Genomic DNA, 14,266 nt, shown 5'->3' on the forward strand with positions numbered 1-14,266 from the left:
ATGCCGAGCTGCTGTTGGCCAGATACAAGGCGCTGATGTGTAGCATCCTCGAAGACAGCCGATTGGTGCAGTTACAGCAGGAGGGCGGAGCCTCGCTCTCGCGGCTCCGCAGAGAGGAGGGCGGCGTCAGCGTGGCCGAGGACCGGCGGGCGGCGGTGGAGACGGTGGCGGCTCTGTATGACGAGGTGGACGAGCTGCTGCACCGCCTGGTGACGCTGTCCAACTCAAGGACTCAGGAGCTGCACTTCATCCTGGAGTTCAGGAGCCTGGAGCAGGGCTTCACCGAGGTCAGTCTGAGTGCGCTCAGTGCGCGCGCACACACACACACACACACACACACACCTGAGACCTGCTCAGGGCGGTTTCACCTGGTCGCTTTGAGCTCATCCTCAACACGAAGCTGCGCAGTGACGGCGGTCACATGTCAGAACGTCACTGTCAATGTGATGATTCAGGCGTTTAGTCTTTGCGTCAGCAGGACGAACACGTCCTTCTTCATGTTCTGCTGTGGTCCATCATATGATCAGTCGCTCCTGTCCTCTCACTGTCCAGAGGGACAGGAAGCGTGGCGGCGGCTGAAATGACCCTGAGGAGGACGAATGGAACTGTCCAATAAACAGTTAGTTACCTGTAACCAAGCAGCCTAACCACACCTCAGGCCTCTGTGTGTCCAGGTGAGCTCGTGGCTGCAGGAGGTCGGGGAGGCTCGTCTGAAGACACTGCAGGAGCCGGTGGACTCTCTGGAGCTGCTCAACCAAAAACAAGAGGACTTCAGAGACTTTCACAAGACTGCATATGTACGAGACAGACAGACACAGACAGAGAGAGACAGAGACAGACAGACGGAGAGAGAGACAGACAGAGAGACAGACAGACACAGACAGAGAGAGACAGAGACAGACAGACGGAGAGAGAGACAGACAGAGAGACAGACAGAGAGAGAGAGACAGAGAGAGAGACAGAGACAGACAGACAGACAGAGAGACAGACAGAGAGAGAGACAGACAGAGAGAGACAGAGACAGACAGATGGAGAGAGAGACAGACAGAGAGAGAGACAGAGACAGACAGACAGACAGACAGAGAGACAGACAGAGAGAGAGACAGACAGAGAGAGACAGAGAGAGAGAGAAAGAGACAGACAGAGAGAGAAAGAGACAGACAGACAGAGAGAGACAGAGAGACAGACAGAGAGAGAGACAGAGACAGACAGACAGACAGACAGACAGAGAGACAGACAGAGAGAGAGACAGACAGAGAGAGACAGAGACAGACAGACAGACAGACAGAGAGACAGACAGAGAGAGAGACAGACAGAGAGAGACAGAGAGAGAGAGAAAGAGACAGACAGAGAGAGAAAGAGACAGACAGACAGAGAGAGAGAGAGACAGACAGACAGACAGAGACAGACAGACAGACAGACAGAGAGACAGAGACAGACAGACAGAGACAGACAGAGAAACAGACACAGATCAGCCGTAATTTCTTCTTCTTCTTCTTCTTCTTCTTCTTCTTCTTCTTCTCTGTAGGAGCACTGTAGGCGAGGCGAGGCATTGTTGAGTCGTCTGGAGTGTTGGGGCGACATGTCGTCAGCTGACCTCTGCGTCTATGAGGTCAAAGTTCACTGTTTCTGGGCCCATCTTCAGGACTTCTCTCAGCGGGTCAAAACCACGGGCCAGAACATCGAGAGGACCGTCAGACTCTACGGCTTCTTAGACCAGGTACTGTGACTGCAGCTGTGCGTTAAAGAGGAGTTTCAGAGGAGTCAGCCTCATCGATGAGGCTGTAGAAGAGGAGTCAGCCTTCCTCTGATGTTGTGTTCATGGTGGCGTTCACGCTGTGACCTCATCATCCTCACCTGTAGCTGACGTCTACTTTAACAGCTGCTCGTTAGCTTAGGCTGAAGCGTAGCTGCTGCTTTCTTCTGTCTGAAGCTGTGACACTGCTCCTCCTCCTCCTCCTCCTCCTCCTCCTCATATCATCCTCCTGCAGTGAAACTGACAGCTTGTATTGAGGCCAGGAGGGAGGTTGGGGGGGGGGGGGGGAAGGGTGGGTGGGGGGGGGGGGGGGGTGAGAGTGTCAATATTGTTTTGTGTACTGAGGGTGTGTAGAGGGTGATGGTCTTTGTCCACATGACCCTGTACTGTAGGAGGTGTGTGTGTGTGTGTGTGTGTGTGTCTGTGTCTGTATCTGTGTCTGTATCTGTATGTATGTACAGACTTTCTCTCTGTCTGTCTGTCTGTCTGTCTGTCTGTCTCTCTGTCTGTCGACATGAGAAGCAGAGAAAACAGAGTATACGTGAATGTTTCTCATGGGATTCTGGAGTTATTGTAGTGGCTGCTTCATCCTAACCCTGAGGAGGAGGAGGAGGAGGAGGAGGAGGGGGAAGAGGAGGAGGACTCACTGAGTCACTGTGCTGCTTCATGTTTCTTCATTCTGTCTGAGTGTGTGTGTGTGTGTGTGTGTGTGTGTGTGTGTGTGTGTGTGTGTAGTCCAGGTATCACTCCAGTGCCAAGTTTTCCCTCCTTCCTCCTTTCACTCCTTTGAAAAGTCTTTGTTGCCGTGGCGACCCCCTTCCCCTCCTCCTGGGACCGCCCATCTGCCATTCAGCCTGTGAATGAGGGGGGCAGAGAGTGTGTGTGTGTGTGTGTGTGTGTGTGTGTGTGTGTGTGTGTGTGTGTGTGTGTGTGTGTGTGTGGTCAGGCTGCTGCTCTCTCCTCACTTCAGTCAGGCTGCAGCTCTTCAGCAGAACACGTCGAGGTACGACACACACTTTACTCCTTCTCTCACTTTACACACACACACACACACACACACACACACACACACACACACACTGCAGTTTTGTTTGCCAACAGTTTAACTCAGTTTGATGTGGAAGCCTCTGTGTGTGTGTGTGTGTGTGTGTGTGTGTGTGTGTGTGTGTGTGTGTGTGTTTTTCATGCTCCTGCCTCAGAAAGCTAACAGGATCTAAGTGAGCTAACAGATGTTAGCTTCTGTTCGTGTTAGCGGCGGGCTGTTTCTGTTTATGTGACGCTGGAGCTCTGAGGACGCTCTGAGGACGCTTTGAGGACACTTTGAGGACGCTTTGTGGACACTTTGAGGATGCTTTGGTAAAATGAGGCTGTTTTAGAGGTCTGACTTGGTTTTAGGGTTCCTGTTAGAATCAGGTCTGGGTTGAGTTCAGGGAACCACGTTCAGGTTTTGGCTGTGCGGACTGTGAGCAGCCGTTTCTTCCTGAGGTTTTGGTGGACCGTGTCCTGACCCCCCACGCTGGTCTTCAGCCCTCTTTGATTCTGCTTTGTGCTGAGCTGTAGTGATGAGTTGGAGGTGTGCTGAAGGTGTGACAGTGTTGAGCTCCGTCACTGACAGTTAAGTCCAGTATCAGCTCTGACCCAGCGGCTCCATGTGGTTCAGGATGAAGGGTTTGTGTCCACAGACTCGACTCTGCAGAATGAGCTAACTGAGGCTGTCAGCCATGTTGGACTGGGATGGACTCCATGATCCGTTCACACCAAACACACAGTTGGACTGAAGAGGACAGGGTGTTAACTGATCTCCAGCTGGACTCCATGTTTCCACGTCAGCGGCTCAGACTGCTTCCTGGTGCCATTTTTATTCACATGAGTTTCTGCTGTCCTGCTGTGGACGTGGACCTCGTTCCACCACAGTGGGACCAGGACAGGAACTGTCTGGATCTTGTTGTGTTGTAGCTGGACCCTCTTCACGCTGAGTATCAGGTATTAGGACTGGCAGTGGCAGACTGTGGTGGACAGGCTGAGGTGTTTGGTTGGACCAGGTTCTGGATGGAAGATGGACCAGAAAGTCTTTGGCAGCCGTCGTGGTTTTAACGTGTCCTCCGTGGTTTGTGAGACTGCTGATCTGCAGGACTCCCACCTCTCCTGGTCCTGGTCCATGTCGTGTTGTTGGACTCTACATGTTGTGTCCTCAGAGGACACACAGTGTCTTTCTCCTCCTGTGAAGGACGGTCAGTGTTCAGCTGGAGGTTAAATATGACGCTGACTCAACTTCCTGTGTGAGGAAGCTCAAACACTCAGCAGGCTCACCTGGTCGGCACAGCTGAGAAGAGCCAATGAGCAGGCAGCGTTACACACACACACACACTGTGTGTGTGTGTGTGTGTGTGTGTGTGTGTGTGTCAGTGGACAGTGTTTTATTGATCATTGTATTGATCAGTGATCGGAGCCAGCGGTCGATCAGACTTTCAGTTTGAGTTGTTACCTGATAAAAGGCTGAAGGTAGCTGAGCTTTGAAAACTGGGAGCTCCTCTTCACTGAACATGCTGCTGTTTGAAGTAAGACCACTCCTCCTCCTCCTCCTCCTCCTCCTCCTCCTCCTCCTCCTCCTCATGCTCTGAAGAGCCCTGCCCCCTCCTCCTTTCATGTGGTTTTGGAGGGTTTTAACCTCCCTCCTCCCTCCTCCCTCCTCCTCTTCTTTGGTTGACTGGGTCCAGGCCTGGAGTCCTGCAGGGCCACTGGTCCCCAAACCAGAGCCTGTCTGGACCTGGTCAGCCCTCCACAATCCCTCCTCCTCCTCCTCCTCCTCCTCGTCTTTTCCTTCTGTCTCCTCAGCACAACAACAACAACCATGTTATTTCAATTAGAGTCTGCCGTCAGTCCTCTTCTCTTCTCTTTTCATTTCCTCTCCTCCTCTCCTCCTCTCCTCCCTCTCCTTCTCTCCTTCTCTCCTCCTCTCCTCCCTCTCCTCCTCTCCTTCTCTCCTCTTCTCCCCCCTCTTCCCCTCCTCCTCTCCTACCTCTCCTCCTTTCCTTCTCTCCCCCTCTCCTCCCTCTCCTCCTCCTCCCTCTCCTCCTCTCCTCCTTTCCTCCTCTCTTCCTCTCTTACCTCTCCTCCTCTCCTTCTCTCCTCCTCTCCTCCTTTTCCTCCTCTCCTCCTTTCCTCCTCTCTTCCTCTCTTACCTCTCCTCCTCTCCTTCTCTCCTCCTCTCCTCCTCTCCCCCTCGCCTCCTCTCCTCTTCTTCTCTTGTTTTGATCCACAGTAGAACTCATGTTTGTCAGTTTGTGCAGAGACCCTGAAACATCTGTCTGTCCATCCTCTTCCTCACAGGACAGATGACTGGAAGACGCCCCTACCACACACACACACACACACACACACACAGTGTTTCAGCTGAGTGCTCTTCAAACTGATTAGCTGACTGATGTGTCCTGAATGCTGCAGCCGCTCAGTTCCCACACACACACACACACACACACACACACACACACACACACACACACACACAGCTGACCCAGTGACCTACTGTAGCTCTGTGTGTGTGTGTGTGTGTGTGTGTGTGTGTGTGTGTGTGTGTGTGTGTGTGTGTACGCGCGCTCTCTCTCTGGAGTGTCGGTGATGACTTGCACTTCATTCAGTTTCAGCTTTGGTGCCTCTGAGATTTCATTAAACTGATGAAGATGTGAAACTGATCTGCTGTCAGTTTGTGTGTGAACTCATCAGAGATCCTCTGTGAGTGAAGACGCTCCACTCTGTAACGCCTCATACCTCCAGTGTGTGTGTGTGTGTGTGTGTGTGTGTGTGTGTGTGTTTTCCTGGTGAGGTAACGTATTAGTTGTCTGTAAGAGGAGTAAAGATTCATTCAGTCCATCAGTGCATGAGAGCAGGAGGCCTCTTCCCTTTATTTATACCACACACACACACACACACACACACACACACACACAGAGACACACACACACACCTCCCCCTCCAACCCTCAACAGAGAGGAGGTCGCCTCCTTTGTGGCACTCAAACACACTTCAAAGCTTTCTCCCTACCAGCGAGGAGGGTGATGTCATTCCCTAACCTCCTGTCTCTGTCTGTCTGTCTCTCTCCCTCTTTCTCTCTCTCTCTCTCTCTGTCTGTCTGTCTGTCTGTCTCTGGGTGTGAGACATCAGAACAGATCTGTTTGTCTCCGTCCTTCATTCGTTGCCTCAGTGGTTTAAATATTTTCACTCAGGTTGTCGATAAAGTTTTTGTGTTTTGAGATATTTTCAGCACAGAACCTTTGACTCATTGGCTTCATTCGTTAGGAAACCATTCTGGACCTGCTGGAGATCAGGGTTAAAGGTCACAGGTGTTCCTGGGGCCACACCCCCTCGGTATGATGTCACATGTGACTCGCAGCTGATTGGCTGTCTCTCTGTCTGCAGGCCTACGGCTGGGCGTTAGAGGGCATGCGTCACCTCGCTGGTATCAGCATGGAGGACTGCACGCTGCCAGACAAATGCCAGGCTGTGATTGGCTGCCTGGAGGACTACCGACGCCAGCACCCACCAATCCCAGACAGTCGTTTTGAGGAGATGAAGGCGGTGGCGGGCGAGCTGCGGGGTGAGCGAGGCCTCCGTCAGTGGAGCTTCGCCTGGTCCAAGTGTCAGGAGACCAATAAGACGTTTGACAGGAAGATGGAGGCGGCGCTCAGGACACGAGACTCTGCCCACAGACCGCGCTCGGACTCTGTCCTCAGCAGAAGCTCCACCTCCTCCAGGATAAGCCTGTCTGGACTTTGGGGGGTGCATGAAACCACCTCCTCCTCCTCCTCCTGCCTCTCCAAGGAGGACAGCTCCGCCTCCTCACCTCCTCGTAGCACCTCCTCCTCCCTGCTACCCACCACCTCCACTCCTGCTCCCACCTCCTCTCCTATCACCCCCCAGCACACCCCACTCCTCAAGCGCTTGTTCCGCAGCGCCTCCTCAGAGGAGCCATCGGACCGAGCGGTGACCTGCTCCTCCAGTCCCAGCCTCCCCCACTTCGGCTCCTCTGCCAGCTTCACCCCCTCCTCGGCCTGCTCCTCCTCCTCCTCCAGTAGGCGGCAGCAGCTCAGGAAGACTCAGAGCTTTGACTGTCCCTCCACCCCTGAGACGCCGCGCTACGGACCGTGTCCTCGCGCCCTCAGCGAGCCGGTGAGAGCGAGAGGAAACACTGGCGTGTTCATCCGCGGTCTGGAGGTCAGCAGCACCGAGGCGGCCGACCGCACGCTCTGCCCCAGGACGGCTGCTCACGGCCGGGCAGGACCGGGCCCGCGCAGCCCCGGGACACCCGGCACCCCCAGAACCGGCGGCAGCCCGGCGGCAGACTCCCGACCCAGAGGAAGGTGGGTAATCAGCGAGAGCGTGAGTGAAACCAAAAATAAAACCTCAGATGATTTGGTTTCATTTAGGAAATGTACTCTGATATTAACTGTACTGGAGTACTACTCTCAGGTACTCTGTGCTTAGCTACTGCATTTCAGAGGGAAACCTTGTACTTTTTACTGCACTTCACCGGCAGTAGATGAGGTTACAGTACATCAAGTCATCACAGCTTACTTTAGTTACAACACTAATCCTGTGTTTAAGAATACTTTTTATCGCTAAGTACACTTGAGGGATACGTCAGTACTTATAATGTGAGTATTTGTACATTGTGATGTGTATTTTTCCTTCAGTGAAGGTGAACTTTACTGTGTCAGTACACGTTAAGGTCGCCCCCTGCTGGAGTACCAGGGGAACTCAAACTGTGCTGGACTGACGGTCGCAGGCTGAATCCTGTCGAGTAATGAAACAGACACAGACCACCGGGCGGAGGAGGAGGAGGAGGAGGAGGAGGAGGAGGAGGAGGAGGAGGAGGACTGAGCGGCTCATGTGTGTGTGTGTTGTCTCTGCAGTAAGCTGCGTCACGTCGTGGAGGAGATGGTGACCACGGAGAGGGAGTACGTTCGCTCGCTGCGTTACATCATCCGTCACTACTTCCCTGAGATGGAGCGAGCCGACCTTCCTCAGGACCTGAGGGGCAAACGCTCCGTCGTCTTCGGAAACCTGGAGAAGCTTCTGGACTTCCACAGTCAGTTCTTCCTGAAGGAGCTGGAGGCCTGCTGGAAACACCCGCTGAGAGTCCCACACTGCTTCCTGAGACACGTAGGACATGCACACACAAACACACACACACACACACACGCACACAGACAGACATTAGACAGGTCTTTGATCTTTGGTTCTTCGTTCATTGATCGTTGATCGGTCACTGCTCAGTCGACGTTTCAGCTCTTGGTTTACAGACTCACTGCAAACTGCAGGCTGTGTAGAGGACTGAGTCCTCCTGAGTCCTCAACCTGGTCCAGGTCGACCTGGTCCAGGTCGACCTGGACCTCCTGACCTTCGGGCGTGTGGCGTCACGCGCCTGAACTTGTCACCTACCTGTGGACGTCATGCTCAGGTGTGTCTGTGCTCTGTTTGAACAGCAGGAGCAGTTCGCTCTTTATGCTCTGTACAGCAAGAACAAGCCCAAGTCTGACGCTCTGCTGGCCAACCACGGGAACTCCTTCTTCAGGGTGAGCTCCTCTCTGACCTCTGACCTTTGACCTCTGGACTCCATCCAAGCTGTAACCTCTGTTAGCTCACTGTGACCTTTGACCTCTCACTGTTTACCACATTCCTCACATTTTTTGAGTTTAACATCAACTGACATTGACCTTCCTCCTCCTTCTCTCTCTCTCCCTCTGTCTCTCTCCTCTGTCTCCTCTCTGTCTCTCTCCTCTGTCTCTCTCCTCTCCCTCTGTCTCCTCTCTCTCTCTCCTCTCTCTCTCCCTCTGTCTCTCTCCTCTGTCTCCTCTCTGTCTCTCTCCTCACTCTCTTCTCTCTGTCCCTCTCCTCTCCCTCTCCTCTGTCCCTCTCCTCTCTCTCTCCTCTGTCTCTCTCTCTCTCTCTCTGTCTCTCTCCTCTCTCTCTCCTCTGTCCCTCTCCTCTCTCTCTCCTCTGTCTCTCTCTTCTCTCTCTGTCTCTCTCCTCTCCCTCTGTCTCCTCTCTGTCTCTCTCCTCTCTCTCTCCCTCTGTCTCTCTCCTCTGTCTCCTCTCTGTCTCTCTCCTCTCTCTCTTCTCTCTGTCCCTCTCCTCTCTCTCTCCTCTGTCTCTCTCCTCTGTCTCTCTCCTCTCCCTCTGTCTCCTCTCTGTCTCTCTCCTCTCTCTCTCCCTCTGTCTCTCTCCTCTGTCTCCTCTCTGTCCCTCTCCTCTCTCTCTCCTCTGTCTCTCTCCTCTGTCTCTCTCCTCTCCCTCTGTCTCCTCTCTGTCTCTCTCCTCTCTCTCTCCTCTGTCTCTCTCCTCTCCCTCTGTCTCCTCTCTGTCTCTCTCCTCTCTCTCTCCTCTGTCCCTCTCCTCTCCCTCTCCTCTGTCTCTCTCCTCTGTCTCTCTCCTCTCCCTCTGTCTCCTCTCTGTCTCTCTCCTCTCTCTCTCCCTCTGTCCCTCTCCTCTCTCTCTCCTCTGTCTCTCTCTCTCTCTCTCTCTCTGTCTCTCTCCTCTCTCTCTCCTCTGTCCCTCTCCTCTCTCTCTCTCTGTCTCTCTCTTCTCCCTCTGTCTCTCTGTCTCTCTCCCTCTCTCTTCTCTCTGTCCCTCTCCTCTGTGTCCCTCTGTCTGTCCCTCTGTCTCTCTGCAGAGGAAGCAGGTGGAGTTGGAGGATAAGATGGACTTGTCGTCATACCTGTTGAAGCCCGTTCAGAGGATGAGTAAATACGCTCTGCTGCTCACTGACCTCATGAAGGAGGTGGGCGTGGCTCAGGAGGCGGAGCTTGTGGCGCTGCAGGCCGCCACCGATATGGTCAAGTTCCAGCTTCGCCACGGCAACGACCTGCTGGCGATGGATGCCATCCGAGACTGTGATGTAAGTTTATTAAAGCTGGAACAAAACAAAACTCATGTCTGATCTTCGTCATCATCATCTGCGTCACTCATCAGTAAACTCAATGTGATCGTTGATTGATCCTCTCTGACGCAAACTGACCTGAGAACAGCTCAAAGTCAATATATTTAATGTTTTTTTTTGATTTCTGTAAATATCTGCTGATTGTGGAACGCTCCAAAAATACCTGTTTGGAACGTTCCACAGGTAAACAGGCTCATTGGTAACAGGTGAGAGGATCATGATTGGGTATGAAAGGGGCGTCCTGGAAAGGCTCAGTCGATCACAGAGGATGGAGCGAGGTTCACCACTTTGTGAACACATGAAGGATGAAGGAGACGAATTCTCGGGTTCATCTGCTGCCTCCCTCCGTCCCTCCAGGTGAACCTGAAGGAGCAGGGTCAGCTGATCCGACAGGATGAGTTCACCGTCTGGACCGGGAGGAGGAAATGTCAGCGTCACGTCTTCCTGTTCGAGGAGCTCGTTCTCTTCAGCAAACCCAAGAAGATGGAGGCGGGGCTGGACGTCTTCATCTACAAACACTCCTTCAAGGTAAACCGTCAGAGCCAGAACGCACAATCAGAGCGTTCAGAGGTCAGAGGTCAAACAACAAGGACAGACAAGCCCCTCTTTGTCCTGCAGACAGCTGATGTGGGTCTGACGGAGTCCACAGGAGACAATGGGCTCCGGTTTGAGATCTGGTTCAGAAGGAGGACATCCAAGAATCAGACCTTCATCCTTCAGGCCGCCACGCCAGACATCAAACAGGCTTGGACCGCCGACATCGCCCGAATTCTGTGGACCCAGGCCACCCGGAACAAAGGTACAGAGAGGACGCAGAGAGTCCGTCCTCAGCCGAGACCTGAGGACAGTCCGTCCTCATCACCTTCTGTCTGTGTTTCAGAGATGCGTCTGAAGGAGATGGTGTCAATGGGAGTGGGCAACAAACCGTTTCTGGACATCCAGCCGAGCGATGCCGCCATCAGCGACCGAGCGGTCCACTGCATCATGAAGAGCAGAGGTAACGCACGCATGCACGCGTATACGCACCTGGTCTCAATCAAGATGGGCCACATGGGACGAGGACATCCAGCTGATAGTCGTCCCCCAGCAGAGGAGACAAGCAGTATATTAAACAGCAGCAGAACAAGATGCTAACAGCGTCCGATGATGCTAACAGCGTCCGATGATGCTAACATCGTCTGATGATGATGCTAACATCGTCTGATGATGATGCTAACATCGTCTGATGATGATGCTAACATCGTCTGATGATGCTAACAGCGTCCGATGATGCTGACAGCGTCCGATGATGCTGACAGCGTCCGATGATGCTAACATCGTCTGATGATGATGCTAACAGCGTTCGATGATGCTAACAGCGTCCGATGATGCTAACATCGTCTGATGATGCTAACAGCACCTGAATATGTTAGCAGACAGGCGCTAACTGTTTGTAGTGGTGGAGTTTCTTAAACTTCAAACTTTATTTATTTATATGGCACTTTTCATACTTAAAAAGCAACACAAAGTGCCTCACAGAGGCTAAAAACAACAGAGAAGAAAACCCAGCCCTCCCGCCCCCATAACTACATACAGAAACACGCACACAGACACGCACGCACACACACACACACACACGCACGCACGCACGCACGCACGCACGCACGCACGCACGCACGCACGCACGCATGCACGCACGCACACACACACGCACATGCACCCATACGGACAAGATAAGTCGTAAGCCACCTTTGGGGGCCATCCACACTGAGAGGGCCCCCGGCTCATGACCGGGGGGGCACCGCCCGAGACCACTCCGACCCAGGCAGACAGAAGGCCCCACACCAAGGTGCGGAGGCCTCCAGCCATCCAGGCCAGAGCCGTCCCCTCAGCAGCGCCCCCATCAGTAGGCCAGAAGCAGTTCCCAGTGAGGGGGGCCCCCATGAGGAAACGCTTGACCTAAAAACCAAGGACCCCCATGAGGAAAAACTGGAGTTAAAAACCAAGGGACTAAGACATAAACATAAAATGAAATAAAATGAGTAAATGAAATAAATAGCAATTAAACATGTCGTTAAAACGTGCAACTAAAATAAAATACAAACAAAGATAGACTTGGTAAGAAGTGTGATTAAAGGAATAAGATAAATCAAACAAATCAATTGAAGCCTGATTAAAAAGGTGGGTCTTGAGCCTCTTTTTAAAAACATCAACAGTCTCTGCGGCGCTGAGGCTCTCCGGCAGGCTGTTCCACAATCGGGGTCCATAATAACTAAAGGCCGCCTCCCCGTGTGTTTCAGTTCTTACTTTGGGAATGGTTAAGAGGCCGGAGGACCTCAGGGTCCGCGAGGGTCGGTAGGGTAAAAGTAGGTCAGATGAATAAGAAGGAGCAAGACCGTTAAGACATTTAAAAACTAATAAAAGAACCTTAAAATCGATCCTGAAATGCACGGGGAGCCAACGCAGCGACGTTCTTAGACTTCCTGCTGAGGATCAGTGACGACACAAAGCGTCTAAACTTCAGGAGCTTCATCCACATTCATCAGGCCAACAGCTGGAAACACTAGAACACATCCACTGAGTAACTTCTACTCATTGATTATTGATTGAATGATCAGCTAAGGATTAATGTGTGGTGTGTGTGTGTGTGTGTGTGTGTGTGTGTGTGTGTGTGTGTGTGTGTGTTCAGGTGCCAGAACGCGGGCGTCCATTGCTGTCTCTGTCCTCGATCAGTCTAACCCATTTAAACGAGGAGCGGTGACCTCTGACCCCACAACATCAGGGCCTTCTTCATCCAGCCTGCTGGGACCGCTCAACCTGCACCTGTACAGGTACAACACACACACACACACACTCTCTCCCTCTCTCTCTCTCCAGTGTGGTTCAGTGCTCCCATCTCCTAACCATTCCTCCTTTCTCCTCCTCCTCCTCCTCCTCCAGTCAAAGCCTCCCCTCCTCTCCTGCTGCTGAAAGCTCCTTCATCACTTCCTGTATCGAGGAAGACGAGCAGGAGCACGAGACCAGCAGCCAGCCCTCCATGAGTACGTAAACACTCCGCACACGTTTCGGCAGCTTCAGGGTCCATGAAGCTGAGCTGAGATCAGTTCATGACAGAGAGTTTCTGCACCCCATCTGTCTGAGGTCAGAGGTCAGAGGTCAGTGAAGGTCACATCAGGTCACCAACATCTGGCCAGTCGCTGCTGAGACAGAAAACAGACAGAAGCTGATTGGTTGAAGTAATGAAGTGTCACATTCAAACAGCAGCACACCTGACAGGTGAAAGTGAAGCTGGAGGCGTCTCTGTCGCTCCTGCAGGAGGTGGTTTTCAGATCAGGAGCTGTCAGGACCCGATAGCTCCTTTCATTACAGGCTCCATAGAGGAGCCTCGTCTGATGACATCATTGTGACATCATCACGCTCATGTCTTGTTTGTCTCTCTTTCAGCCACAGAGAGTTCAGGCTCATCGTCTCGCTGTCTCTCTGGCTCCACCGGCTCCGACAGTGGCTGCGTCTCCTCCCACCTGCAGGAGGCGCTGCCCGAGGAGTCTAACCTCTCCAGCCAGCCCTCCTCCTCCTCGTCCTCCTCTTCCTCCTCCAACAAACAGCACCTCAACAGCCAGTACATTTCACCTGTGAGTACAGGGAGCTGAGACGTCTGCTCACCTGTTCTATTTACCTGTTCACCTGCTCACCTGCTCACCTGCTCACCTGTTCACCTGTTCACCTGCTCCGCTCACAGTGGGCGAACATGTTTAGACCTTTTTGTAGTATCTCAGGTGTAGAAAGTAGCTTTGGATTCAGGTAATCAGTCTTTTATTGTGATGTTTTCATTATGAAATGACCTTTCAAAATAAAGGTATTAATCTAAGCAAAAACATGGTGAATGAATGAGAAAGGCCATGACAGACTTTTACTTTGAAGAGCAGCATCAGAGTCCAGTTTGGAGATGTGAGCTGGTTTGTTCATTGAGTCTGATGTTTGAATGTTGGATTGATGGATCAGCTGATTGATGACCTGTGTCTGTCCGTCCGTCTGTCCATCGTCTGTCCCTCTGTCCTCAGAAAGCAGCAGCAGTCCTGAGTCCGGCCACCATGGTGTGAACCTGAAGGACTGACTGACAGTCAGCAGCTCTTCATTCAGACGCTTCACGTTAGTTTTCTTGACGTGACGGTGATCAAAGATGTTTGGTCAAATTCAGAGTTTAAGAATTGATCATTGATTAGTTATCGGCTTTGTTTGCTGTTCACCTTCTTTCAGCTTCAGTAAGAAAACGTTCAGAAGAGTTCACAAATCAGTTTGAACGAACTTTATTGGATTGACGTGTAAATACGATTGACAAAGCAGAGAGAGTTCATTAACACTGTCTGTCCCTCAGTCTGTCTGTCCTTCTGTCTGTCCCTCACTCTGTCTGTCCCTCAGTCTGTCTGTCCTTCTGTCTGTCTGTCTGTCCCTCAGTCTGTCTCTCCCTCTGCAGGCTGTCCGTCTGTCCCTCAGTCTGTCTGTCTGTCTGCAGTCTGTCCCTCAGTCTGTCTCTCCCTCTGCAGTCTGTCCGTCTGTCCCTCAGTCTGTCTCTCCCTCTGCAGTCTGTCCGTCTG

General features: G+C 52.4%; 1 protein-coding gene across 2 annotated transcripts in view; it reads left to right on the forward strand.

The window, feature by feature from the left end:
- The window catches only part of plekhg4 (pleckstrin homology domain containing, family G (with RhoGef domain) member 4), a 47,885-nt gene extending 33,886 nt beyond the window's left edge, over positions 1 to 13,999 (forward strand). For both annotated transcript variants that reach the window (XM_076735997.1, XM_076735989.1), the window contains exons 10-23: positions 1 to 287; positions 675 to 797; positions 1,529 to 1,720; positions 6,173 to 7,113; positions 7,666 to 7,915; positions 8,239 to 8,328; positions 9,426 to 9,650; positions 10,050 to 10,220; positions 10,311 to 10,491; positions 10,573 to 10,689; positions 12,361 to 12,502; positions 12,612 to 12,712; positions 13,116 to 13,303; positions 13,733 to 13,999. The exon at positions 1 to 287 is cut by the window's left edge and continues 1 nt beyond it. In XM_076735997.1, the coding sequence (XP_076592112.1) occupies positions 1 to 287; positions 675 to 797; positions 1,529 to 1,720; positions 6,173 to 7,113; positions 7,666 to 7,915; positions 8,239 to 8,328; positions 9,426 to 9,650; positions 10,050 to 10,220; positions 10,311 to 10,491; positions 10,573 to 10,689; positions 12,361 to 12,502; positions 12,612 to 12,712; positions 13,116 to 13,303; positions 13,733 to 13,771 (3,047 nt within the window). In that variant the 3' untranslated portion in view covers positions 13,772 to 13,999. The remainder of the gene's footprint in view (positions 288 to 674; positions 798 to 1,528; positions 1,721 to 6,172; positions 7,114 to 7,665; positions 7,916 to 8,238; positions 8,329 to 9,425; positions 9,651 to 10,049; positions 10,221 to 10,310; positions 10,492 to 10,572; positions 10,690 to 12,360; positions 12,503 to 12,611; positions 12,713 to 13,115; positions 13,304 to 13,732) is intronic.
- The last annotated feature ends 267 nt before the right edge of the window (positions 14,000 to 14,266 follow it).

This window comes from Chaetodon auriga, chromosome 1 (genome assembly GCF_051107435.1).
Source record: "Chaetodon auriga isolate fChaAug3 chromosome 1, fChaAug3.hap1, whole genome shotgun sequence".
Lineage (NCBI taxonomy): Eukaryota > Metazoa > Chordata > Actinopteri > Chaetodontiformes > Chaetodontidae > Chaetodon > Chaetodon auriga.